The sequence below is a fragment of the Macrobrachium nipponense genome, chromosome 35, assembly GCF_015104395.2.
Source record: "Macrobrachium nipponense isolate FS-2020 chromosome 35, ASM1510439v2, whole genome shotgun sequence".
Lineage (NCBI taxonomy): Eukaryota > Metazoa > Arthropoda > Malacostraca > Decapoda > Palaemonidae > Macrobrachium > Macrobrachium nipponense.
Window position 1 is genome coordinate 42,722,871 of NC_061096.1, and position 27,602 is coordinate 42,750,472.

Genomic DNA, 27,602 nt, shown 5'->3' on the forward strand with positions numbered 1-27,602 from the left:
AGTTTCTTTATGCTGAAATTCCAAAATTTGATACTAATACTGCACAAACAGCAAACTGTTTTACCTCATTTTGCAGGTGGCAGTGAACAACACACTTTAATAGAACTTATTTTAAGATAAATTAATACATAATCAGGCATTAAACCTGTTGTAGGATTTATTATCTTTATGGAAAAATATAAATATCATTGGAGCATGAAATATGAAAAGCAAAGTCAACAGACAAAAGAACCAGGTTCTTTCTTTCCATTACAGAACTCTGTGGTCTACAATAAGCCTTTTCTTGCATGATTTTCGAAATATAAAAAGTGAGGATTTTATCACAAATATTTGTTAGCATTTTTCAGAAGGGTGTATATTTTTAAGCAATTTGCTGATGTCTTTTAACATCAAGCATACATCACTACTTAATCAATTATTTGTATTGTACATAATGTATTTTTTAGAATTTAGAGTTCATTTTAGTACTTCTTAGTAATGTACTCTGATAATTTATCTATTTTAATATGTCTAATGAATGCAGCATACTCATAAATTTTATTTTACAGGTGGACCCAGTAACTGGATGCCGCCGCTGCAAATGCCTTAACTGCCAGTCCTTGAAACAGTGTAAACTGAAATGTCCTGATGGGTTTGAACTGGATAAGAATGGATGCAAAACATGCCGCTGTCGCAAGAAGAATAAGAATACTCTCATGACGCTTATCTCAACTTCACTAGACGGAGACGACTTTATCGTCGAAGATGGTTATGCCATATCAGAATCTTATAACGAAGGCGAAGACCAGGTCACGTATAATGAAATAGGAGGCCATGGAGGAGTCTATGTCACATCCAAAGATGAGGAGGTTTATGCCACTGCAGGAGACACCAGCAGTGACACTGTAGATCCTTCTTGTAATACAACACGTAAGTCATTCATTGTCACTCTTGTTGTTGCCTTGCAGTAGGTCTCTACCTGTGGGATGGTGAGGTTTGAATGAAAATGCTCAACAGTGAGAGTCCCTCTCACAATCAGGTGATTTCTCATTTTGAAGCATTATCATATAATACAGTCAAAGAAATTTTTACAGATAATGTTTTGGTAGGATTTTTTTGTATAAACATTACTTACACAGTAATGTAATTTTTTTGTGTTTTTGAGAGGAGAGAGTTTTGTAACATTCTATTGTCATAAAATTAAAATATAATGCATCCAGATGGAGAGTACTTCTTATCTTGGGTTAAAGATGCTCATGTGGTAAGTTCTTTCTTTTAGATCCTTCATTAAGTGAAGGTTATTAACCCCTTGTTTACTTTATCAAGAGCCTCTCCTGAAACTGAAGGGCTCCAGTTCAAAGCCTAAATTATTTTACTTTCTTATGGCATAAGAGCTGCTTGCCTGTGAAAACTATATAGTATGTATACATTTCTAGATAAATTGTATTTTCACAACTTGAGATATGCTATGTTGAGTAGAGGGAATTTTGTATGTATGGTAATGCTCATATTCATTCAAAAGGACAGGCTTTGCCTCAAGGTACGTACTATACGTATATAATGGAGTAGGCCATCACTGGTCTTTGCCATATATCATAGAAGCTCAGAGGAACAGCCGATGTTTGTGTGGAGAATGTTAAATCGTTCTAGTGCAGACGGACACCATAACTTAGTGCTACTCCGTAGGGGGGTAGTGCCGTCAGTGTACCTCATGCAGTGCACTGTAGGCATTACTTAAGGTTCTTTGCAGCGTGCCTTCGGCCCCTAGCTGCAGCCCCTTTCATTTCTTTTACTGTACCTCCTTTCATATTCTCTTTCTTCCATCTTACTTTCCACCCTCTCCTAACAATTGATTCATAGTGCAACTGCGAGGTCTTCCTCCTGTTACACCTTCCAAACCTTTTACTGTCAATTTCAGTTTCAGCACTGAATGATCTCAAAGTTCCCAGTGCTTGGCCTTTGGCCTAAATTCTATATACAATTCAACTAATTGATGCAGGTCTTGGAGGCTGCACTGACGGCCGCAGGGTGTTCACAGTGGGATCATGGTGGGAACGAGGGCCTTGCGTGTCCTGCGTCTGTATAGCTCCAGGCTATACCGAATGTAATGTGACCCAATGTGCTCCACTGCCATGCTCCCCAAGTCATCAGATCAAGCTAGAAGACTCATGCTGCCCAATTTGTGAAGGTGCCATACTGTCACTTGAAAACTTAATTCCCTGTTTAGTCTTTCAAAAATCGTATTGGTGTTCCACATGAATTTAGAACTCTAAAAAAATTGTAAAAACTTTTTCCTTCCATTAAATTTTTACTCATATTTGTCAGGGTTTACAAAATTATTTTGTACCCAAGGTAAATATGATGTTTGAAAGACTGAATTCTGTTGTGGGTTATGATTTTTGGCATACTTTGTTTGATCCATTTACTCGTGTCTGTCGTTGAACGTTACTACGTATATTCCTGTAGTTGTTTGATGCTACATTCCACTGTTCCTGTCATTTTATATGTAGTTAACTAATTGGATGAAGAACGTTAAGTGCATAGTACTGTATATGTGTACTTAAGCATTAGCTAAACTTTAATTTTTTTTAGAATATCAACCTTGGATTGTTCCTTCTATGTTCACTTACAAAGGAAGAAGAGAATTTTTCAGTGGAAGTGGTTGTTAATAAGAAGGAAATGAATATCTTAAACATTGGTTTCACTTTCTTTGCAAGTAATTTCCCTCAGTTCTCAATATTTTTCTAATAATTTTTATTTTTTAGTATTAATGTTCTAGTTGATTTAAGATTTTCTTATAATGCATCTTAGAATTTACATTACAACAGAACAGTGAGCCAAAAGTTTAAGGCTCCGAAAAATGGTTTGATAGAAATTCTTTTCATATCAATAACCATTCGTATTATTAGACAGAATGTAAATTACCCTTTATTAACCCCTTCAGGTTTTGTATCTTTGACGTACAAAGTAAAACCTCAGTTTACCATTATTGAAAGGTATTTGCTTTTATTATTCACGGTAATCTTACTATACTCATGAAATCTTCAAAGATTGAGATGGTTTGAACATGTGACGAAAAGGGGAGGAGAGGAACATAGATATGAAAGTAGAGCAGGATGAATTAGTCCTGTATAAGAACCCATGAAATCATGTAGAAAGGGCATGAATGGAGACCTAGACCAGATAGGAATCCAGGAAGAAAATACATAGGATAGAGGACAACAAATAAAGCTCAATGAACCAAATCCAACAGAATATCTGATGTAAAATTACTAATTGTTGATGCTTACCATACTTTTACCTTTATAACTTTATCAAATTATACTTTTTCAAAGAAAGGTAGCAGGTTCCATTTAATACAGAACTCCATATCCAGAAGTGGCAGTACATTACATCAAGCAATTAACTACGTAATACAAGACATCACACATTAAAAATAAGGTTATGAACATTACTCATGTATGAAATTAACAAAATATCAGTCATCTGGAAAGTTTCTAGTTTATTTTGTTCCTTTGTAAGTGGATATAGCTGTTATTTTGTTGTAGTTTCAAGACAATTCATCTGCTGAGGAAGAAATTTATATACTAAACCCTTTTAACTGTTACTTCCATGTGAATGTGGTTTCCATAAATTTTACGTGATTTTTAAATATGCGTGGATGCATGATGAGTGTGATATGTTGTTTGCTCCTTTGTGAAAATTCTTCAAAGGATACTTAGGTTTTTTGAGTCAGGACATTGAGTTTAATACGTAACTCAACTTTTCAGTAACAGTAGACAGTAGTGTCAGTATCTTATTCTTCAAGTACCCTACTATTTAGTATGCTTTATTGCATTTTGGTAATGGAATTTATATGATTTAATGTATATATTTGTTGTTAGCTGTCTGTTGTATGGTACTAATATGCATTGTAATCTCCATATAATTTTCACTTCATAAATTACAGGACTTCTATTTTCATTACTGACGTTAAGGCAGTCCAGTGCACTGGGATGTTTTTAAAAATTATTTTGTAGTCAGAATTTGGCACATTTTTTATGGTAAACAAGTCAACAGAGGTTTTCATGATATATGTACAGTATATTTCATTGTCAAATACTGTGTACATATTCTATAAATCTTGTAAGAAAAGGTAGATGCCGAAAGTCTGTTGACAGATCAGTCACTGTTTCCAGTGGCATTACTGCATGTCAGTTTCCCTCAGGCAATTGTGTGTACCTAGAACGCTGTAAGTGTCCAACTAGGCCAACAGAATAACAACAACAAAGGATACTTAAAAGGATTAGATCATGAAGCCCAGAAATGTGCAGATGTCTACTTTTTGATTCCCTCATCTGTTGCTGCTTTCTGAGTAACACATTTCACGTTCATGAAACTGCTTTCAGAAAGCTTAATTCTGCACACTGGAAACCAAGAGTCTCTTCCAAAGGCTCTTAGCATTGTAGCCTTTTGGCCTCGCCTATTGCTTCTACCTTTTCTCTGTGGTTTATTCCCAACTAAGTTACCCACTAATTTCTCAAATTTACCTGCCACAATTTTCACTACCTAAAGATTGGTTGATATTAAATTACCTGTTGTAACAACCACTGGGGTCACTGATGTCACTCTCATGTAGGAACAAATCTTTCAACCTAGGGGCATTTAAATCTCAAAACTCCAAATTATACTTTTATTATACAATTTATTGTTTAACTACCACATTAATGTGGTCAACAACAATAATTGTACATTTTATTAACAAAGGATGTTTGTACATTTGAACTCTCATGATGTGAAACAGTATCTTCAGTTAGCCTCCATAAGTTGTTTGAACATGGAACTTACCAGTATGTTATCAACTTTACTGTCTGTGTCTTCAGAATTAGCATATGCCAATTGCTCCATGAGTTGTTTGAACATGGAACTTATGTTATCAACTTACTGTCTGGGCCTTCAGAATTGGCCTGCCTTAATTGCTTTCCAGAAAAGGGTCCGCATTATTTTTGGGGGGCCATTATGTCACTGCTCATTACCAGATGTTATCATCTCTTTCCTGCAATTGTAAGATTGTTAATTCAAATAAGTGTCAAGATTTCACTTTTCTAAAAAATATACATCTGCTTTATGTGTGTTTGTGTTGGTTAAACTGTATTTCCATTTATGTACTCCTACACTCTTTTCTTGGCGTTTTTCTTTATTTTCTTATCCTACACTGTTTATCTTGGTGTTTTTATTTTCTTAAACAGTACTGGCACTATATTCCTGTATTTTTTTTATTCTATGGCACTAATATTTATGAACCAGGACATTTTCTTCTTTCATCATAATCCCATCATGCACTTAGTTCTCAGATTCTCTTCTACCAGAGCGGAAGAGACAGTTTCCCCATGCACATGCCTTAAAGAGCATCATCAAATTCATCTATCTTGGCCAGTCTCACTTTTCATAAACCTGCCATGTTCATAACAGTTCCAGTCACAGTTCATCTAGTAGCCCCTCTACTAGACAGGACAACTGGTGCACATTCTGTGGTGGCAGTTGTTCATCTCTGCCATTAGGGGATATAAATCTAACCTGTTGCAGGTTTCCAATTTAGTGGATTCAACTCAAGCAAGTTCTAAAGCAAATTGAAAATGTTTCTTGGGAGTTGCTAAAACTTCCTGATTGGAATTTCTCTCTTACCCTTGTCTTATAAAACTTCCCATATAAGCCATTTTCAGTTACATTCACACACGAAGGTAAGTCATCATCTGGGTCCATTGTTTGCTCCCAACAACCAGTGGCCATAACCATTCCACAGCAGTCTGCCATTTGTTTTATGCTGTTTATCTATCACCAGTAATGAAGAAGTCCTCTTGCTCTCTCTGGTGAATACTGTTTGGGTTTACCTGCAGAAGACCAAAGACTACAGAGTTACACCAAGCTGCTCCTTTCCTGAGGGTAAAGGAAGCAAATAATAGAGAACACTTTCTTGAGCATAAAGAAGCAAATAATAGAGAATGCCATCTTTATTTGGTTAATGCAAGTAATTTCAAGAGCCTATAGTAGTTTGATTGACAACAGAGCAAGTCAGGTAAGAGTGTGACCCCATAAGCCAAAGCACGCTCTACTTTAACACAATTTAGAGTTGCCTTTTTATTTTGTGTAATTACCTACTAATGCCAATCTCCTTAACTACTTTGTTTAAAAAACTTGTTCCCAGAGGAATACAAACCATCGCTTTTTATAGAGGAATAGCATTCATTGTGACTGGAAACCAGTTAAAACTTGGTAACAAGAGGATTAACCAAGTGGAAGTGTGTGGAGAAATATCCTGCACTCACCAACCTTCACACAATTTTTTCACAGCTGCGGTAGAGAATAGATGTGCTGCACTTTTATGACTGCAAGTTGAGAACTTGGCTTTTTGTTAGAGAAATGTATTAGTTTACTGTTATTCTTTTTTGTGCTTTGCTTCTTTATTTATTTTTATGGAATAAAAATTTTAAAAGTTGTCGTTACAGGGACTTAGCTGCCTTTGTGTGGGCTGTTCATGTCTTTTGCAACTTCTGTTGTTGCATTTTTTTTTCATGCATGAGAATTTCTTTAATAGACTTCCCCTAGCTCAAGAAACTTGGCTGGGATTTTCTGGGGATGTAGCAGCTTCTGATGAATAGTCATCCGCAGCTTTGCCAATCTTTTACTTATATACTAATAACATCGACTTTTCCAGGTGTCCATTAAGTTCCTGCAGGAGTTGGCCTACCATTGAATTTAATAGTCATTCTGTCATAACCCTCTTGATCATGCTATTGGAGAAAGAAGACCTTAACACGCTACCATCTCCTTAGGTAGTTCCTAAATGGTTATGACAGTCTCAGCTTTTATCAACTGCTGAATTGGAAGGGGATTTTCCTGTATATATAGTAGTCACTACTATGGAGAGTTCTCTGATTGGGTGACAGGAGTACCTTCTATGGAGATTCCTCTGACTGGGTGCGAGGAGAGTAGGGGTAGCAAAGGGAAGAGTAAGGGAGCTGTTAGCACTCCCCTTTTTCATCTTCCCTGCACAGGCAGGCACTGAAAAAGGGGCAATATAAACCTCGCATGATAGTGTCTTGCTAGGTTTCTTCCCATTGCCTGAGAGAGGGCAGGGGCACTCCATCATCTGTGGAGATCGGAATTCCTCAGGTAGAGTTAGCGCCATGGCGCCAACTATCTTGGACTCTAGGTCTGTAAATCCCATCTGTCTTTGAGCGTTCAGACTACTGCCAAGTCAAAGCTGTGCAGCTTGTTTGCCCTGCACAACCATGATCAGATGGTTGTGAGAAGGCTAGTGCAGGAGCTGTCCCTTTTCATCACAGCTGTTCAAAGTTGCACAGAAAGGGATTTGTGCAACCCACACAGTGAGTGGTTTGCACAGCCAGTTTGTGCTGTCTAAGGACTGGGTTTACCTCTGACATTTCTCTCTTGGCCTATCCATGGTTGGATTATCATGTAGGCAAGTGAGCAGAATGACTTCTCACCATGAAACTCTCAGAATTGCACAGGGATAGTTTTGCGCAATCTGCTTGGTGAGGGGTTCGTGCAGCCTGTTCACCAGTCGTGTAGCCAGTCTATGGATTGGATGTGTGATGAAGTGGGGAAGATTCTCCTTCCCTTAGGGAGATTTTTTGGGAGAGCTTGCACAATTTCCATGCTCGAGATGTTTGCACTTTACAGAGTATGCACATTCCAATCAATCCTTCTCCAGGGGAGTTATTTTAACTCTATACCTCACTCGTGTGCAGTGCAGCTATCTATGCTGTGGGTATGGGAGTTGGAGGAGCAAATCAGGGCTTCTTTTTACCCTTCTTTCTTGAATTTTCTGTCTCTCTAAGCAGGGAGGCAGCAGTATTGAAACATAGTTTTGACCTTGCAGGCTTTTGGAATGGTTGAAAGTCTTTTTGGCAGAATGAATGAGTAGTGTCTCTCTCTTAACTACTTTAACAGTGCGGATGCAGCTTGGTGAGTGAGACATACTTTCCCACCTCACCCCATCCCCACCTGTTAAACACCTTGTTACTTTAAGATCCAGATGGCACAAGCGTGATGAGACCACCTTCTGTCCAGAAACGGTAGGGGCTCTCACAGGGATGTATAAGCATATGCAGTATTTGATTAACTGATTTGTGTACTTTCATGAAGGTTACAGAACAGTACTAACAATAATATGTGAACTGTTTCTCATTAACTTGAATTAATAAAAGAAAATGCCAGTTATTTCTTACAATTCCCATATTAATGAAGTATTAAGAGTAAATGATTGCTTACTATTTATGCATTTATAATGTACTGTAGGTATACAGTGGGTCCTCCAAATATATTACGGAAAATTCGCCACTTTGCAGATTTGTCTGTGTAACATACAGTTGTGCCTCAGGTTACAAAATTAATCCGTTCCGAAGCAGCCTTTGTAACCTGATTTTTTCGTATCCAGAACTACGTTTTACATGTAAATTGCCTAATTCGTTTCAAGCCCTACAAAAACACCACAGTAAATTTTATAATAAAGCTAAATTGACCAATAAACAATGAGATACAAAAATTTGGACCATTCAGTACCTAACCTAACCGTGACTGTACCTGTAAATAAAGTGTATTAGTGTACAGGGTACAAGAAATACTGTATACATACATGTATGTACTTATGTAGTAAAACGTGGAACCTTACCTTTCGAGTGAGGTGATGTCCAAAAGTGGCGATAGAGGAGGAGGACAAATGGCAGAAAACATGAACGCTTAACTTTACAAAACATTAAAAAATGGCAGAAAACATTAACACTAAACTTTAGGAAACACATTAAAAATGGCAGAAAACATTAACACTTCTTGATTATCTCCATCTTCGTCTCCATAGAAAGCATTCTCTTCTTTCCGTGAACTTCAGGAACATTTTTGGGACCCATGACTAATAACGTAAGTAATCAAAACACGATAAAGTAACTTACAGTACAACAAAAGCAAAATCACTAACACGAATTTACTGTAACAAATGAAATCTATGTGAACGAACGAATTCCAGGTGTTTACGATAATGCTGCCGCAACAAAATGGTCAAGGAACGCCTTTACATAGAGGCATGATGGGAAAGATGCGACCAATTAGAGAGCAGGATCTTACGGCGGTGACTAGCATCAGGAACCAATGGGAAAGCCGGAGGATGGTGGCGAGTGAACTGAGTTGGCGGCGCGCGAGTTTTAAAATTGTTCTCGGCAGCCTGGGCGAATCTCGGACTTTACAGTACATACACCCTTTCGCAACCTGAATTATTTTCGTACACAGAAGCAAAAAAATCTTCGTCTTTGCCTTCGTAACCTGGAATAATTCAGGTTGCGAAAGGGTGTATGTACTGTAAAGTCCGAGATTCGCCCAGGCTGCCGAGAACAATTTTAAAACTCGCGCGCCGCCAACTCAGTTCACTCGCCACCATCCTCTGGCTTTCCCATTGGTTCCTGATGCTAGTCACCGCCGTAAGATCCTGCTCTCTAATTGGTTGCATCTTTCCCATCATGCCTCTATGTAAAGGCGTTCCTTGACCATTTTATTGCGGCAGCATTATCGTAAACACCTGGAATTCGTTCATTCACATAGATATCATTTGTTTATGTAGGGGTATGACTGTACGTATATCTAAATATATCGCCAAAAATTCGCCACTACACAGATTTTTTCGTAAAGCATTACTGTGCTATACTATTCACTAATAACTTTATTTTCATATTTTCAGGACTAAATACCTATTTTAATAGTCCACTACATATTTTAATAGTTCAAACACCAAATATACCTTAAATTATCATGCTAAAAATGATATTGTTATGATACAATAAAGTTTGTTCATACTTACCTGGCAGATATATATATAGCTGTATTTTCTGAGGTCCGACAGAATTGAAAAAACTTCCGACACACGCAGTGGTCGGCCAGGTGGTTAGTACCCATTCCCGCCGCTGGGAGGCGGGTATCAGGAACCATTCCCATTTTCTATTCATAATTTTTATTTCCACTGTCCCCTGAGGGGAGGTGGGTGGGTACTTGATTATATATATCTGCCAGGTAAGTATGAACAAACTTTATTGTATCATAACAATATCATTTGTCATGAAATTACCTGTCAGAGATATTATATAGCTGAATCCCACCTTTGGAGGTGGGAAGGGACAGAATAGAAGGATTTTGGGAAACAAATGCATGCAGATGATTTACATCTTGGTTCCACCTGTTAGCATAGCTGACTTCGTGATTACTGTCACCCAAGTCTGCTTCTGCTTTACTAGAGTTGCCAGCGAGGTAGAGACCTATAAAGCTGGTGCACTCCAGATGATCTGTCAACGGGGGCGTGACCACAATGTGACTAGACCATATTGACCATACCATGAGGGCTAAGAAGTAAAATAAATATATATATCACCACCTGACCAACCTAGCCAAAGTTAAGGTGTGTTAACTAAGGCTTCTTGCCCCCAAGATTGTGTCTGCAGACACGTATGGCCCTAGCGAGCAGCGGATCTCATATGCCATCTTCACATCTCGCAGGGAGTGTGAAGTGAACACAGAGTTGCTTCGCTAAAACATGGTACTCAGGATGTTGCTGAGTGCCATGCTCTGTTGAAATGCTTCCGAGGCCGCGCCCTCACCTCGTGAGCATTCAGATAAAAAGATTTCAAATCTTTGTGCAAACACAATGAAGGAGCATTTTTGAAAGAACTCCTTAACACTAAAGCCAGGGTGTTCTTCGATATGGGCAAGTCTGGTCTTTTTCGGAACACTGCAGATTGCCCAAATGACTTCGACTTTATTGAGTTTTATGTAGATAAAACTTGAGAGACCCGACAGGGCACAGGACTCTCTCTGGCTCCTGCCCACTAACTTGTGCCATCCTTGCTTCCAAGCTCCTGGCCCAAGGACAAAACGGGTTTCCATTCTTAGGCCACAACGGAAGGCTTAGAGAGCACACCGCCTTGTGTTCTCTAAAGCCAAAACTTGTGACGATGGCTTAAAATCTCACTAACCCTCTTTGTCGTATCTAGGGTGGTTAGAAGAAGGCCTTCCTGATCACATGCAAGAAGTTAACAGGTAGGAGAGGTTCGAATGCTTTGACATCAAGAACTTCAGACTACGTCTAAGTTCCATATTGAAAGCTTCGATCTGGGACATGCACAGTCAGTCCGTCTGTACTAAAGTCAGGTGACCGACCAGTTGACCAGTCAGACGAATCAAGGACAGCAAGGCTGTACCCTGAAGACCATAAGGCACTATTCTTCGCTGAAGGATGAGTGTCTGGATTGCCTGGGCGATTCAATCTAAGCAAACCTTGGGGGTGTATCAACGCAACCCAACGTCGTCAGCGAATCAACTCCTGACTCGAGCTTCTGGTGCCAGGAGAAAGGAGCGAGGAGCAAAAAGGCGATTCAGTCCCGAAGGAAGAATGCCTGACAGTCCAACCTGGTCTCATGTTACACGATCATCGGGGGTGTATAAACGCAACCGACTTCGTCAACAAGAAACTCAGGGCTACTATATGTCGCCTGATCTCGCACGAGTGTCTGACTCCGAGAAAACAGGTGAGACAAAAAGTAGATGGTGAGCGAGTTTCGAGATTCCACAGAACTCAAAGATCGTGAAGGGCTTTGTTGTTTGACAGACGCAAATCTCTGAGCCCAAAGGCCGTCAACAACATATTTGCGTATTCTTTAATAGTTGTGACTGCCAGCTTATCCCATTCTTCAGACGGAAATGGAAGACGGTAATCTTATTCCTGTCAACATCTCGATAGTCTGAACGTAGTCAGACTCAGAGCGGAGAGGTTATAGGTACCTTTCGAGTAGAGTAGACCGACTCTCTCGGAAAAGGTCCTTGGAAAGTGAACTAGGAAGTATGTGACCTCTGTGAATCCAGGATCCTGAAGGCCAACATGGGGCGATCAGCGTCATTGTCGCTCCCTGTGACGTCATAAATCCTCTTATTACATTTCCTAAGCGATTGAAAAAGGGGAAAAGAGACTAAACATCCATCCCCGTTCAATATCATAGGATGGCGTTTAATGGTACCGATCCCGGATCGAGAATAAGGGAGCAGAGAAGAAGAAGCCTCTTCGTCCTCAACATATCGAAGAGAAGAATGAAAGGGCGTCCCTAAAGTCTCCACAACTCTCAACTTACTTCTAAAGAAAGATTCCACTCGGAAGTCAATAGTTGCTGCCGTCGATCGAGACGATTCGTACGGACTTTTGCAATCCTGTAACGAACCTCTAGAGGATCGTTACATTCTACGCCTGTTGTTATAATAGGCTCTTTCTCGTAAACTCGAACAGGGACCGAGAGAAGATACTTCTTAAGATATGAGAGAGCTGTGGAATATCAGAGTTGATCTGGACCACTGGTTCCCAAAAACTTGTTTCGAGGACTGGAGGGACTACCGAATCGCTTTTACTTCTTTCAGATTAAGATCCAGGACATCTGAAACCCTATCCAGACGTCCGGCACCTTCTTTCTATTACCTCAGGTGATAGACGCACTGAGATGTTCAGAATCATTCCTAGATCTAGAATAATATTTCAGTTTCCCGGTAGGAAAAAACTGTGGTCTGAATTGCAGTCTATTCGGGGAAACAAACTTCTTCAGGAAGGAAATGGTCCCCAGCAAGCTCATCCATTCCCTCCCCGAGTATGCTTACTTCCCTAATAAGGCTGCGCTTTGCCTAAGCAGGAGAGCATATAAAAGTGCAATGTTGCGGTAGACTCGTAGTTCTATACCGTGCGGTAACGAGCACCGAAAGGATTAAGAGATAACTCTGTTGAACATAGTAAGGCAAAACGAATGCAACGTTTATTCATTCACGTAAGAAATCCCCTCAATCTTAGGCTAAAGTCTGTGATTGTAGGACAGAGATACAGTTAGTCAGTCAATCCCGCAGGAGAGACATAACCGCCAGCACAGAGATACGGTTAGTCAGTCAATCCCGCAGGAGAGAGAGACGTAACCTACAGCGCATGACAGCGCACGATCTGTTACTGGCTCGGTTGGACTGGAGGACAGACACAGCGTGACAGCAGCAGCCAGCAGCTTACGAACGTCGTCTCTTAACTTTATGTCTGGGTTGCCAGCTACCCTATTCTACGAAGAAATAGGTCCGTTATTTTTTGAGCAGAAAGACTCTCAAGCTGGTATATTTAAGCGAAACAGAAAACGCTAAATATATAGATGCGTTTGTGTCGTCAGAACACTACCATACAACGGTAAAAGATAAATCGGAAACTCCTGGAAGGCTGCAGGGAGTAACGATTAAATGTCCTTAAAATTGACAATAGACCTCTCGGTTGCCATCCGAAGAGGTAACTACAGCAAGCGTATATGACTTGAACCAACCAGAAGTAAAATAACGCAAGGCAAAATATGAAATTATATCACAATAAAGTTTGTTCATACTTACCTGGCAGACATATATATATAGCTGAATTCGGAAATACAGCTACATACATATCTGACAGGCAAGTTTCATGAACAAAACTTAAGAGAATCGAAGCAGACAGCTCAAGCTTCTTATGTTATTGGACATAAGCGTTCATTGACGTAGTCTACAAGTCTATTTCTTGTACGAGTCTGCGAATGACGAATGAGAGCTCTTCCGAATCTTGTCAATAAGAGCTTATTCGCTTACGCAATATCAAGTTAATGAGATGTTTGTCAATGAGAACTAACCCATTTACGGGACAAAGAGATATTTTGTCAATTAGGGGATACCCACTTACTTAACAAAACGATAGTATATCGTCAATGGGGGGGGGGGGGGGGGGGGGGGAGTCACTGAATTGACAAAACGTAATCCAGGAAGTCGAGCATTTTATTTTCCCGATTCCCGTCTCAAACGAGGAAGGGGCAAGAAATCCTGTTAAGAGACTGGGCTTACGGCAGGTAGAACGACGATGTTCAATTCGGCAGCGTAGTCCCGACTAGAAACTAACAAAATCTATCATCTGAAAAACCCTTTCAGATGGGCTAAAAAGCTTGCAAAATTATCCTGGGAAGAGGAAGAAACTCTCCAACCAGCTTCCTCTCCCGTATCACAACTAATGCCTGCTAAAGCTTAAAATTTATTGGCAGTATGGCAAAGGAAGTCCTGTCTTGCGCTTTCCTGAAGAGCGTCCTTTTGATGAGTGCCTTTGCAAGAATCCTACTGAACGTTTCTGAGAGTCCTGACGTGCAGGACATCGAGCCTTTACATAACCCGTAACTGCCTTATCGCAAAGTCTTGACTGCGGTAGAGAAAACGAGATCTTCCCTTGAGCTTTCCTTAACTCCATCCACCTTTGCGAAAAGCAATATAATATTGACAGAGACCTCTTGAATTCACGAAACCCGAGGTCTTGCTGGGTTTCGAAGACGAAGTTGTCTGTTCACTTTAAGCTTCCTCCGAAGCACTGCTTACTTCACATTCTTTGCATGTGAGGTATAAGGTATCACCGAAGGTAGAGGTAAAAATTCTTGAGGCCCAAATCGTAAACAAGAGCTTGAAGAGTTCAACAGAAACGTTCAGCCAGGCGACACACCTGGCGTGCGCTGGCGCGCGCGCTCGGCGTCCACTGGCGAGCAGCGAGCATGCTCGGCATCCACTGGCGCGCGCGGCGCACGCTCGGTATCCACTGGCGTGTGCTCGGCGTCCACTGGTGCGCGCTTGGCGTGCACCCGCGCGCGCCTGGCGTCCATCCGAACGTCCCGTCCAACCCGAGCGTCAAAAGAAGCGTGCAGAAAAGCGTCACGCTCCTGACAGGCGTCAAAACAAGCGAGAGAAACTGCCTTCAGGGAAAAGCGAGATACATCTCGGAGAGAAATCCGACTGCACGAAACAGTCTCAGGAGAAGAGTTGATCGTGTGAGAATACGAGGGGCGAGGGAACTCCTTCTTATTCTCACAGTAACAAAGCTCGGACGTCCGCTCTCAAAAGCGTCCTGCTACTAAGACTTCTTTTTCATATTTCTCGGTGGAAAGACGTACACGTGATCAGGCGACGTTCGCCTTCTTACTTCTCACTGGAACGCATAACGAGAGAGAGAGGACGTGAAGCGTCCTCTTCTATAAAGCTTCTATTTAGAGGGCGCGAGTCCTTCCGAAAGCTCCAACCCCTGCGCGGGGAGGACGCTTCGGAGGACGAGAAGCAATCCTTCAGGATTCGTGCACGTGCACGCACTTAGGCAGTCTGGGGAATTTTCATCAGAAACTGCCGAAGGCACGCCAGATCGGTGGGGGTTCCTCGTAACCTCCTTCGGCTTTCGACATGCTCTCTCCCCGGGTCCTAGGAGTCAAGCAGAGGTCCCGGCCTAGAGGCGAAATAAGGCCGATCTGACGCACCCTCCACTACACAAGGGGCACTGTCACTGCACTTAGCCACCTCAACTATTGCTCTCTAAAGCAAGCACTTTCGATTCTAAGATACGAATCGAAAGAGTATTAGAGAAAGGGCAATAACCTCTACAGACACTGTTTAGGGCCCGAAGGCAACATTACAGGGTTATGAGAAACAATAACAGAAGTAGCACTCTTCACAACAATGAAGGAGAGCGATCACCTCTCGCAGACATATTCATAACCCGTAGGCCATACTACAGGGTTAGGCAAAAAAAAAAAAAGTCTACAGGAAGGTTAGTAGGTTCACTACCCTGACTTTTGTTTACTGATTAATTGCGTACATACGAATCATACGTTTTCCTTACGGAATTAGACATGTTTACTGATTAATTGCGTACATACGAATCATACGTCTTCCTTACGGAATTAGACAAAGTCTCACACTCCTTACATGACAAATCTCAACAAAGAAGCAAGACTCATACCCCTCGTGCATACCAAGTGCGGATCTACCGAAGCTTTCGGTAGCCACACCCTATCTTTGCAGACAACACCCTCAGAAACTAGCCTAACTAGATTCAGATATCTTATGCAAAAATGAATCAAATTCAAATCAATTTAAGATAGCGTATGCCTAGCCACAAATCCAAGTAAATAAATTAAAAGACAATTAGGATACTTAGCGGCAATGAAGTTTCCAAAATCTAAGACGGAGGTACTGGAAACAGGTGTTTCCAGCACCGGCGACAGAAAAATTATGAATAGAAAATGGGAATGGTTCCTGATACCCGCCTCCCAGCGGCGGGAATGGGTACTAACCACCTGGCCGACCACTGCGTGTGTCGGAAGTTTTTTAAATTCTGTCGGACTTCAGAAAATACAGCTATATATATATCTGACAGGTAAGTTTCATGAACAAACCTTAATATTATTGAAGATTAAATCAAATGGGTACTCACCAGTGATCAATATTGATTGAAGATGATGATGAATTAGCTGTGCAGTCCAATGAAATGCAATGGAAATATGACTGCACAGCAAAGCAGAGGAGTTGTATCACCTCTGGGGGCGCCTCTTCCCTTCTTCAGGGGGCGCTTCGTCCACCACTTGCACTTCAGGGTTTGTGAGAGGCATTGGGGGTTCCTCCTTCACCACCGAGAAATAACTGGTGATGGGCAACTGTTGTGTCTGCTTCTTCATGCTGGCTAGGAGGTTTGTATATGGCCTAAATAACCCATCAAGGCCATTACTGAACTTTATGGCGCGTTCCATATAAGGATCCCGTGCCATTAACTTCTCCTTCACCTCCTTGAGCGTCCTCATAATATTGCACAGAATGTCAAAAGAAAGGCCCTCATCCTCTTCCTTCTTCCCTGAACCTGCCATGTCTTCTTCCTCACTGGCAGACTTTGTCAGCTCTGCCAAATCCTGTTCCATAAATAAAAGATTAAAATAAAGTCTGATGTACAGTAGTGTACTGTATTATTAAATAAAGTAAACTTAAAGAAATTTAAAATTGTAAAAAAAAAAAAAATTTTTTTTTGAAGTTAAAACCCAACTAACCTGTTCTGGACGGTAGCCATTATTGCTTATGATCTTCTTGAAGGTCTCTGTGTCTGCCAATGCCACTTCACCATCCAGAGGAACATTCCTCAGTTGGAAGCGTTTTGTGAAACGGTGGAGCCATCCCTTGCTGGCGTGAAAACCTTGAGGAGCTGACGATGATCCTGCCTCTAGCTCGTCCTCCTCCTCCTCTTTGTTGAAGCCTAAGAAATCTGGTTCCTGTACGTCTTTGCCCTCAGTGTCACCACCAGTCAAAAACTGCTGGTATAGTTGACGTGCCTTCTCGCAAATGATGGTGTGGCTGATGGGCAAGTTCTTCATACGGCAGTCTTTTATCCACACTGCCAAGGCCAACTCCATCCTTACAATGTTCTTATCACGCACAGTTGATACCATCTTGGCACTACCTAAGCAGCTCATATTTACAGCCTTCCTTATCTCCACCTCTTTCTTCTGGATGTACCTGAAAGTATTCAGAACTTGTAAAAATATATAATTAAGAAAATTAGTTAAATACTGTAATGACATTATTGTAACATTTATATAAAGCATTACAGTATATCCTATAAATATATATATATATATATATATATATATATAGTATATATATATATATATATATATATTATATATATATATATATATATATATATATATTTGTACATAATTGTAAACATTTTTTTGTCAGTAAATTATTAATTGAATAGTAATTACCTGACTGTACTCTCATTCACTGAATAATGGCGCGCTACTGCAGCGAAGCATTTCTGTGACTTAAGCATGTCCAGAAGTTCTACCTTCTGCTGAAGGGTCATGACCTTCTTGTGTCGCTTAGGCTTTTTGCCAGAAGCTTTGGCAGGTGCAGGGCATTTTGGAGCCATCTTATGTGTTACGATGAATAAAGACGAACACTAAGTGATTTACGTAATCTTGAAATATTTTTAATGTGCATATGTATTTTTGTTTTATTCTCTCTCTCTCTCTAGTGAGTTCTCCTGTAAAAGAAAACAGGACGGCTTGAATGCAGTATGAAAGAAAATGTGCATGCCTGAATATAGGGGAAACTTGATTAGTTCTCACATGTACTAGTTGTAAGTCATATATTTTCAAGGGCAATGTTGTAAGATGACTTTGAATTGATATTGAAATGTTTTAGGATGATAGTTTAGGGTATATTTGATGTTTGGACTAAGTATTTAAATAGGCTATGAACTATTAAAATATAGGCAATTATAAGCATATTTAAAGGGGGGGATAACTTATCGCAGATTTTGCTTTTATGGGTATTCGTGGTCCCTAACCCCCACGAATACGGCAGAAATACTGTACCGTGTAGTTAATTATTTAGTAGTATTGAAATGTGTAATGACTGTATATTTCAAGTTTAGAGGATGCTTTAAATGCTGTGCATTACATGTTTTAACCTGTGCTACATATTTACTTGACTCTATAATGTAGTGTGTTTGAGTATGTACAATATTTCAAGATCAGAGAAATATTGAAATTTTTAAACAAATATTTACTTCAATACATAAAAAACCCAATTGACTCATCTAGCCATTTGTTTTGTTTGGAAATATTGTCAAAAGGCAAGCAAGCTCAGTCTGTCTGTTATAGTCTTGAAGAACAATGGGAGCAGCAAGCTCAGTCTGTATGTAGTATTGTTTGTTTGTATGGTGTTTTTACGTTGCATGGAACCAGTGGTTATTCAGCAACAGGACCAATGGCTTTACATGACTTCCAAACCACGTCGAGAGTGAACTTCTATCACCAGAAATACACATCTCTAACCTCTCAGTGGAATGCCAGAGAATCGAACTCTCGGCCACAGAGGTGGCAGGCAAAGACCATACCAATCTGTCTGTTGTAGTCTTGAAGAACAATTGGAGCAGATTCTGGAAGCACAAACCTTGTGTGATGAGGTTCTAAAGAAGTTGGTCATGTGAAGGTGCAAGCTTTTATGTTATTCTATAGGGAATAACACGTTCTTTATCTCCAGTCTACTGGTTTTGGAATGGGCTGCAACAACTGCCCCAGGTCTTCTCCAGAATTAGCACAAAAATCCCAATGCAGTGGGGGATGTGGAATTCACTTTCAGATTATCAACAGGTAGTCCATGAGAATTAAGACAGTTCGTATACTGAGAAGAGTGCTGTCACTGGCTTCTGTCCAAGGGGAAGATAAAAAAAAAACTAATGCAAAGGAGTGAAGATTGAAATGATTTTCTTTCTAATTAACAGTTTGTTGCAAAATGCACGAGAGAAAAACACAAAGGCCTTGATCTGACCATGGAAGGCTGTCTGGTTGAAGGAGACTTTGAGAAATAGACAACAAGTGCTGATCAGTTATATATTCTGATCTGAAGCAAACTAATGCATTTTAAGGGAGGAAGCTTCTTTTGTTGGAGTCTGTTTCCTAGTTATTTATTATATATATATAGATTGGCATTATGCCAAGCACTGGGGCAACTAAGGCCATTCAGCGCTGAAATGGAAATTGACAGAGAAGGGTGTAACAGGAAGAAAACCTCGCAGTTGTACTACGAAACAGGAGAGGGTGGACAGTAAGATAAAAGAAAGAGAATATGAATGGAGGTACAGTAAAAGGAATGAAAGTAGTTGTAGCTAGGGGCCAAAGGAATGCTGCAAAGAACCTTAAGTAATGCCTACATTGCACCAAATGAGGTGCACTAACAACACTACTCCCCTACGGGGTAGTTGTTTATTTTGCCAACTGGGCATGAAGAAACAATGGGCATTAAGTTGATGCTAGTCTTTCAGTTTCTTTGGGCTTCCTAAGTACAATAACAATATTATTCTTACCAAAACAAGGACAAGATGTCACAAAACTTTTTTGGAATTCTTATCATAAAGACTATGGTTTCAGAGAATTCATTAAAGGCCATTATGAAGCTTCTATCATCAAAGCAATGGGTTGCTTGGTATATATAGTGCTTTGCTTTAAAAGCAAAATCATAAAAATAGTCACCACATTTTTATGACAAAGGAATAACTTGTAAATGTTAATTTTTATATTTTAGATGAAACTATTTAAACTTACATAGAATCCATTTAATCTGTCATTATGGGTACATGAAGAAATTTTCTTCCATAAACCATACATATCTTTGCACACAGTTTACACATGGTATCTATCTTTGGCAAAAGTACCCATTCTGCAAAGAAAAAAGAATAAGAATGCTCTTGTAGGCTATTGTACATGAATATTATGTGATGCTAGTGTTTCTGTGCAGTATTGTGTAGTTTTTGTTCTGTTTGTACAGTTTTATATAATTTCTGCATTCTGAATCATAAATAATGCATACAAGACTATAAATTGAATGCTGTATACTATTCTGTACATACTATAGCATGATGAACTCATATATCTTTGAATACTTTTAGTTTGAAGATTTTAATATATGAATCCAGTAGTATGAGTAACATCTTGAATACGCACCACACACAAGTGATTCTTTAGTGTCCTACATGTATGTGGTGTAACTTAAATACACCTTTTAATTTTTAATTTTGGCAATATTGAATTAATATTGTTAGTTTATTTGTAAATATTTGTAATCTAATTTTATATATTTATTTCATCTAGAAACTACAAAGTCTGCCCCAATAAATGACCGTGGGCATGAAAGTAGGAGCACATCCAGAGTTCCCTTGGACCGTATGCCTCCTACACGACCTCATGACCTTGAACATGAACATTTACTGCCCACAGAAGACAACTCTCCACATCATTTTGACTCGCCACCTAGAGAAGATGATGGCACCACAAAGAGTGCGGTTCAGGGTAAGTCAAACACGACAAACATTCAAGCGAATAAATATGCTTATGAGTGTGATAATGTTCTGCATCGAACATATTCTTTGATACAGTAATGGTCCAGTTTTACATGTTTTGGATTCAATAAGTCATCATAATTTATGCTTTTAATGTCAGGTTTCTCTTTATTATTAAGTAGCTGCTGGACACCACATCCCTTTACAATTTCCATATTCATAACATGACCTTCCCATCGCACACTTCTTTTTAAGTATACCCATCTCTGCTGCTAAAAGTTATAAAGGCTTAATGGAAGCATCATCAATTTTATTCTACAGCACCTATTAACAGATCTGACCCTTTTTACTCATCTCTTCACTACATGCAAGCTATTACATACTTTTCTTTTTCTCAATATGAGCTTCACAGTCCCTATGTCCTATGGTAACACAATATCGTGTTCCTTCCTCTCATCCCTACTTGCTCCTCATATGTAAATCGGTCTTAAATTTGCCATTAGCATCCAGTCGTCATTTCACTACACAAGAATAGGGGGATATTCACAATACAATATGTATTTTCTTTTGTTGCCTTAATTGAAGGAGGTAAGAATCAGCATCTGAGCTTCATAACAGTGACTGATCTGTTACATCTCTCCTACTATCTCTTGGATATAAATGAAAATCAGCAACAAAGTCTCAGAGGAAGGCCTTGTTCCTTCACTCATAATGGTATAGTATATCTTCTTGGGAATTGGTTGAGCAAGATTCTGAATTCAAACTATCTCTAATGTGTACCACATAGCAAAAGACATTAGGAATAGTACTATTTATGAAAACTCAGGTTTTCAGACAGTTAGATGGCAAATAATTGGACCTTCACTGAAATATAGTACAGTTCCTTACTGTAATTACTTTTACCATTTTTATGCAACATTACACTCTAATAGTTGTTAAAAATTAATCAATATTGAAGCCTTAAGATAATAAAGTAACTATAATGATGATGATGATATTTTTACATAATTTTATCAATTTATTTCTATCATGTTACAGCAAGGGGCATTGATTCACCAGAGTTTGTGGCGATTTTCGTGATTGTAGCGGTGGTATCTGTCATAGTTCTTATTGTCATAGCTTACATTTGGCGGCGAAACCACAGGGACAAGTATGACATTAATGCCTATAGGCCAGAAGAGACTGAGAAGCTAAGACCTGTCAAGACAGCTGATGACAACCATCAAGTGAGGCATGTGTAAGTCAAGATATTAACCAAGAAGCACCAGGAAAGGGTGAAGGAGTTGTGGATTACTTTGATTACAACTATTACTCTTATTGAGAAAGAGAATTGCTTTAGAGCAGTTGTGTTATGGCTGTTGATGTTTTCATTCTCTGTTGCTAGAAAGGGGTGAAAACTAGTAATATTTATTTACATGAGCTGAGACAAAACTAAACAGTAATGTGTCACATTTATTATTATTATTATTTCTGTCATGCTGATAGTTATCTCTGATTTTTACTTTGATTAGCTATGGAACTTAAAATTTCAGAGAAGGTACGTATTATGATAATTGTGATGCCAAGAATTGCGTTCTCTTGTGGACAATTCGACTAGTATATATGCATGTGAATTTTTTTTTAACAAAATCAATGTGTTTGTAACTGGTTGTTTTCTGCTGGATTATCTAACCGCAATGAAGATGGAATACTGCAATGAAATATTGCAGTGAACCACTTTGTATCACTTGCAACTGAACTGGGAACACGTGATAATGAAGTCCAGTTTCTGTTTCAGAATCCCTTCAACATCATGTGTCTGTTTCATGCCAGAATGAATGAAATAGATTAATTCACTTTATTTATTATTATTTTTTTTCTTTTGCTCCCCCAAGTATATGTCTTTGGTTGTGGATACATATTATAACTAATTATCATCGTTGTCGTATAGGTGTCTTGTTGTATCTAGTCATTTGACCTTAAATGCTGTAATTTTGATGTATGGCATTTAAATACTTATTATCACTTATATAAGTTCTAGGATATAAATTTACATATATTACACATATATTTGTAAACACTTATGGATCTTTGATCAAAGCATTGCATGTTACAACTTCTGAGTAAAGTCATCACTTTACAAATAACTTTCAAGATAAGGTGATGATCTACCAATTGGTTGAAACCCTGAAGGCATTTTCAATACCAAGGTAATGTACATCAGAAAGGAACAAGTTCTCTATTAGTGTTGTTTCCATTGATAATTATCTTACAACAGAAGTTGGCATAATTGAAAATAGCTTTCCAGAGGGCAAATAGTAAAATGCAGTTTCATGAAATAGAATTAGTAAGAAAATGGAAGAGTTCAGGACTAAAATTATATATATTAAACGAATATTTTTATAGTTCACTTTCATGTTCATTTTTACATACTTATACAGATATTCTTGTACTTAAAAATTACATATACTGGTTATAAGAACTTTAAACTATTGAATTCTATTGTGTTATTTACAAAAATTCTTGTAAGGATTATATACATGCAACTAAATAATATACAACCATTGTGCACAGTTAATATGTTTAACACCAACAAATGACAATTAGGTAAGATTAAAGACTAAAGTAGAATTTTTTAAAACTATTATATTAATAAAATGCGAGCCTTAATTTAAGGTATGTTCTTGTTATATCAAGAACAAATTTTATGTAGATATTTCACTGGACTGTGAACATTTTTAATAAAGGTTCTATAGATAAAACACTGGCTTATATGTCATGAAAATAAATTTCCAGGTTACTTAATTTTTATGCTAACCATAAAATTTTGGATGCTAAAATATTTATTTTGGAGTTTCCCTCAGAATAGTACTCAATAATTAATTAAATAAACTAAAATGCATATATTTTGTTGAAAATACTAAGAATCAACTCTGCAACCAGACTCTTCCATTATCTTATGGGCTATTTTTAGTTACACCAAAATAGATATTAAAAGATTGTTGGTCTGTGAGGAGAGATGTAAAATTTCATTATACTGATTTGTGGGTTTATGAAAACAGGCAGCATTGCACAAATGTTAAATTCTTGCAAATTTTAGAGGGAATTTAATTTGATGCATTATTTAAAACTGTTTAATTAATCTGAGTAATAAATACAAATAAATGGACATCACATTTCAGCATCTGTTATGCAAAATTTAATATACTGTTTACACTAGGTTGCCAATCCAGAAAATTTCATGGCATTCAAAAATTAATAATGGGTAAAAATGTGCACTATTGCCTGCCTGTGAATAATTCTGCACAGGAGAATGAATGTATGAAAGTATACAGTGACTTCTCATTTAATGTCCTTTTGTTCTCAAAAACCACTGCTTCTGCAAAACTACTATCTCTAATTTCTCCAAGTGAAGTAAGTACCGTAATGCTAATTACAAGGTTTACACTTTTGAAGGCTTCCACCTCATCCCCTTACCTAACTATAATTTTGCGCCAAACTTTCTTGATATAGTTTGTGTTCAGCTCATAAAATACTCATATTTTTTGGCCTAATGTATGGTGCTTATTTTGATCCTTTAACTCATTGGAAAAAACTTGTGCAAAATTTTATTTTGATGAGTTTGTGGGTTTGTAAGATTTTAATTTTTAAGAAATATTGTAGTAACCTTGATAATACCAATAATACAGTAATGATATAGTAAACCATTTTTACCATTTTAGAAGTAATGAAAAGAAATACTCACCAATATGAGAGAGAGGACCATTCAGCAATGAAAATAAGTAATCATTATTACTTTTCACCTGACACAATCGTCTCACTCTCTGTTTCACGTCATCCAGTCAACCCTTTTCCAAGTTATGTAATGGTAACTTGTAAACCTGATGGAATAGATGGCTGTTATTGTATGGAGTTAAGATGTAAACTTTGGAAGCAAGAGGGTAGATTTCTGAAAATTTTGTTCTTAAAAAACTCAAAATTTTAAATACGAAAATATATTTTTGTTGTGACATTAAATGTGAATATTCTGCACTGACAGCACTGGTGTGCAAGAACATATCCAGTGAGGAATCCTTACCTGAAAAATGACTGCGCAATACAAGACAGTTGACATTCAATCATGAATTCATCTGTCGCAAATGCATCTTCTACTCACGTTGTGATTCTGGAAAGGTTCAAGGGCTATTCTGTGATATGAAATTATTTCTTCAACTAGATGGCTAATGGATAAATGACATCTGTTCACCCATCTGATCTCAGTAAATCGTTTACTTTGTTCATAATCATATTGCAACCAAATAATAATGAAGATGGAACCATATTCTTAGTAGGAAAATTTGATAGGTGCTTTTACAAACACGTTCTCAATTTTCATACGATTTAGATAAATCTGCATTACGTAAAAATCCTGTTCAATAAAATACAAATGAAAACTATATTTAGAAGTTGCCACATACCAGTGCATTTAGGTGTTTTTTTTATATACTACCTATACATGCTTACACATGCATATACATTCTGTACACATGCATTGCATGGAAGTCCATATAAACACTTAAATGCATATTACATTGGGTATCATATTTTGCAGTTGGGTACTGTAACTTTAGTGTAAGCATTATTATTATAATAAAACTTAATATCTTCATATGCTCTTTTGTTTTGGGGAAAAAACCCAGCATTTTTAGCTGTATAAATACAATAATAGAATTTCTAATCATTGTTAAATGTTCTCTCTGATGAATCTGTGCTCTAATTTTCAGTCACAACTTGTAAATAAAGGTGGTATTGAAAAAGTGTCCTACAGAATAAGGAAGCATTTTATGACTGTATTTGCTTCTTGATTTGACTTTTTGTGGCAGATAGTGCCATTTTTGACTCTTCTGGTAGGTAGTGCCATATGTGGACTGTTTATTATTGCCATCAAAAATGTTTTGGAAGGGTCATGTGTCATTTTCTGATTTTGGTTTGATAACTGATGAGGCTTACAGTCCATGGGCAAAACTCCTGAAGATGAACAGGTGAAACAGGAAGAAAAGGGGTGTGAACAAGATATTAATATCGTTTGTTTGTGATGAAGCTGCAAACCTTTTAGTATTTAATACTCTTTATTGCTAAGAAAAGGGCAGGACCTTAGTGTAAAACAAAAGAAAAATTTTGTCTAGCTGATGTAGTTTGCTAATGTAAAGGTGTTATAAGAATAACTGATCATGAAAATTAGCTCTAGGATGTGTGTTCGTCCAGTACAGTATTTATATTAGCACTCTTAAAATAGCAGAAATGTTCAACATATTCTTTCTCACTGTTATTCTTTCTATAATAATGCAAAACATAGCATTAATTTGTTGATAGAATCTTTATAAATATCCCAATATTAAAATAGTATGGCTGATTTTCTCATGGGAGTTTTAAATGGATCAGCAGATGTGCCCATTGATACCAAGCGTTTCTTAAAGGATAAAATCTTTTTATTTTGGTTATTATTTTGTTATTTACTGAATGGTATTCTTACTTATGATTAATTCTGTAATGGTTCAGTTTTTGTTTTTGGAGTGTCATTAAATGTATGTAATGAATGCATAATAAAGATAATTCTATGACAAATTTATACTAATATAAGAAGTAAGTTTACAACAGTTAAAATATTAAAGTAAAAAATTAATCATTCAAAATTTAATTTACATCTACAATATAAAAAACTTCGCACTCACACATTAAAGATTAGGCTTCCATTATTACAGTATGCATTACTTGGAACCAAATGTATTCTACTTCTTACCTTGTGGAATTTTCAGCCATGCTATTTGCCAGACAACTAAATATTTAATTACACAATAAGTCTGTGTATTAAGTTACTTGGCAATCGCTTGTATTTATGCTGTACATTTATGCACACATTTGTCTTCATTTGTATTACGCATTCCATTGACAGTCACTACATCAAGGCAATAATAAGGATTACTAAGGTTTGTCTTGAGTGCTAAAGAAACAACAAATTTATGCTATGTTTGTCATTCTTACCAACGTTATGGATAAAATATTGTCATTGCATCTCTGTATTGTGTGATGTGTAAATATAAGGTCTTTTATGAAGAATTGGAATACCAAATGTAAAACAGTTAATTTATCCATAACCTTGTGTAGTCAATTTTTTACTGGTGTTATTTGGAATTGGACGAGGTAGTCGGCAGTTTTCTCAGTCTTTGGCCAAGTTATGATGACAAAGATGTATTTTATCAATGTATTGAAATCTAGTATAACCTAATCATTATACTGTATATAGGTTATGTATGGGCTAGGATGCTGCTGTTTATTTATGATGACCATGAAGTGTAAAATGCAAATTGCACTTTATTTCATTTTTTTATTTTTGCTTATCTTGATGATATTCTGTTTAATTACAAATTGTATATATACTGCAAGAAATATTTCCGTAAATCCTATAGTTTTGCATTCCTTTCTAATCCTGTGTTTTTGTCCCTAAATCCCCTTCTGAAAACTGCATATTTGAACTCATTTCTTTCATATTTTTTAAGTGGAAGGTCAATTGTATTGTAAATATTTTATTTCCATTATATTTTATATAAAAACCATTAGAAGGGTTTAATAAAATCTGAAAATGGTAACGTGTCTTTCACTTGTATACTTTCATTTTAAAAGAATCTGCTTTATAAGGTTACATTGATGGTACTTAGAAGGAAAGCTGTAGGTCTGAAATATTTTAAATTTCTAGCATACAAATCCTAATATATTATACATAACCAATTAATCACATATAGCCTTTTTCCATGCAAATGGATCCCAGTTACACCACCTGACAAGTTGAAAAATGAATGGTTCCATCACTGCATGGCCCTAATGAGCAGCAGATAGAAACTGATGATCCAGAGAATATATGCAGTACCTGTCTTGTATCAATTGTGAATACTAATGGAGCTCA

General features: G+C 37.7%; 2 protein-coding genes across 7 annotated transcripts in view; one reads left to right on the top strand and one right to left on the bottom strand.

Moving 5' to 3' along the window:
* The window catches only part of LOC135208325 (cysteine-rich motor neuron 1 protein-like), a 452,497-nt gene extending 425,209 nt beyond the window's left edge, over positions 1-27,288 (top strand). The window contains exons 6-9 of the mRNA XM_064240428.1: positions 497-909; positions 1,979-2,167; positions 20,496-20,693; positions 21,722-27,288. Coding sequence (XP_064096498.1) covers positions 497-909; positions 1,979-2,167; positions 20,496-20,693; positions 21,722-21,924 — 1,003 coding nt within the window. The 3' untranslated portion in view covers positions 21,925-27,288. The remainder of the gene's footprint in view (positions 1-496; positions 910-1,978; positions 2,168-20,495; positions 20,694-21,721) is intronic.
* On the bottom strand, positions 4,671-24,543 carry LOC135208688 (tigger transposable element-derived protein 1-like). 6 transcript variants are annotated; one of them, XR_010313200.1, is made up of 5 exons: positions 24,408-24,543; positions 17,604-17,884; positions 16,890-17,352; positions 16,286-16,754; positions 4,671-5,895 (listed from the first exon to the last, which is right to left on the bottom strand). XR_010313200.1 is itself a non-coding variant. In XM_064241131.1 (4 exons), exons 2-4 carry the CDS (start codon positions 17,768-17,770, stop codon positions 16,383-16,385), a joined length of 1,002 nt encoding a protein of 333 aa, XP_064097201.1. In that variant the 5' UTR covers positions 17,771-17,884; positions 24,408-24,543; the 3' UTR covers positions 16,285-16,382. The 6 variants fall into 6 exon arrangements, 1 of the variants encoding a protein (XP_064097201.1); XR_010313201.1 differs by having other exon boundaries at positions 4,672-5,849; XR_010313202.1 differs by having other exon boundaries at positions 4,692-5,014.
* Positions 27,289-27,602: the final 314 nt, after the last annotated feature.

Excerpts from the sequence above, each read along its gene's own strand:
- LOC135208688 (XM_064241131.1), bottom strand. The coding sequence starts at position 17,770 with ATGGCTCCAAAATGCCCTGCACCTGCCAAAGCTTCTGGCAAAAAGCCT. Across the intron at positions 17,353-17,603 it reads GTGAATGAGAGTACAGTCAG|GTACATCCAGAAGAAAGAGG; the intron begins GTAATTACTATT and ends GAATACTTTCAG. Across the intron at positions 16,755-16,889 it reads ATGGCTACCGTCCAGAACAG|GATTTGGCAGAGCTGACAAA; the intron begins GTTAGTTGGGTT and ends TTTATGGAACAG.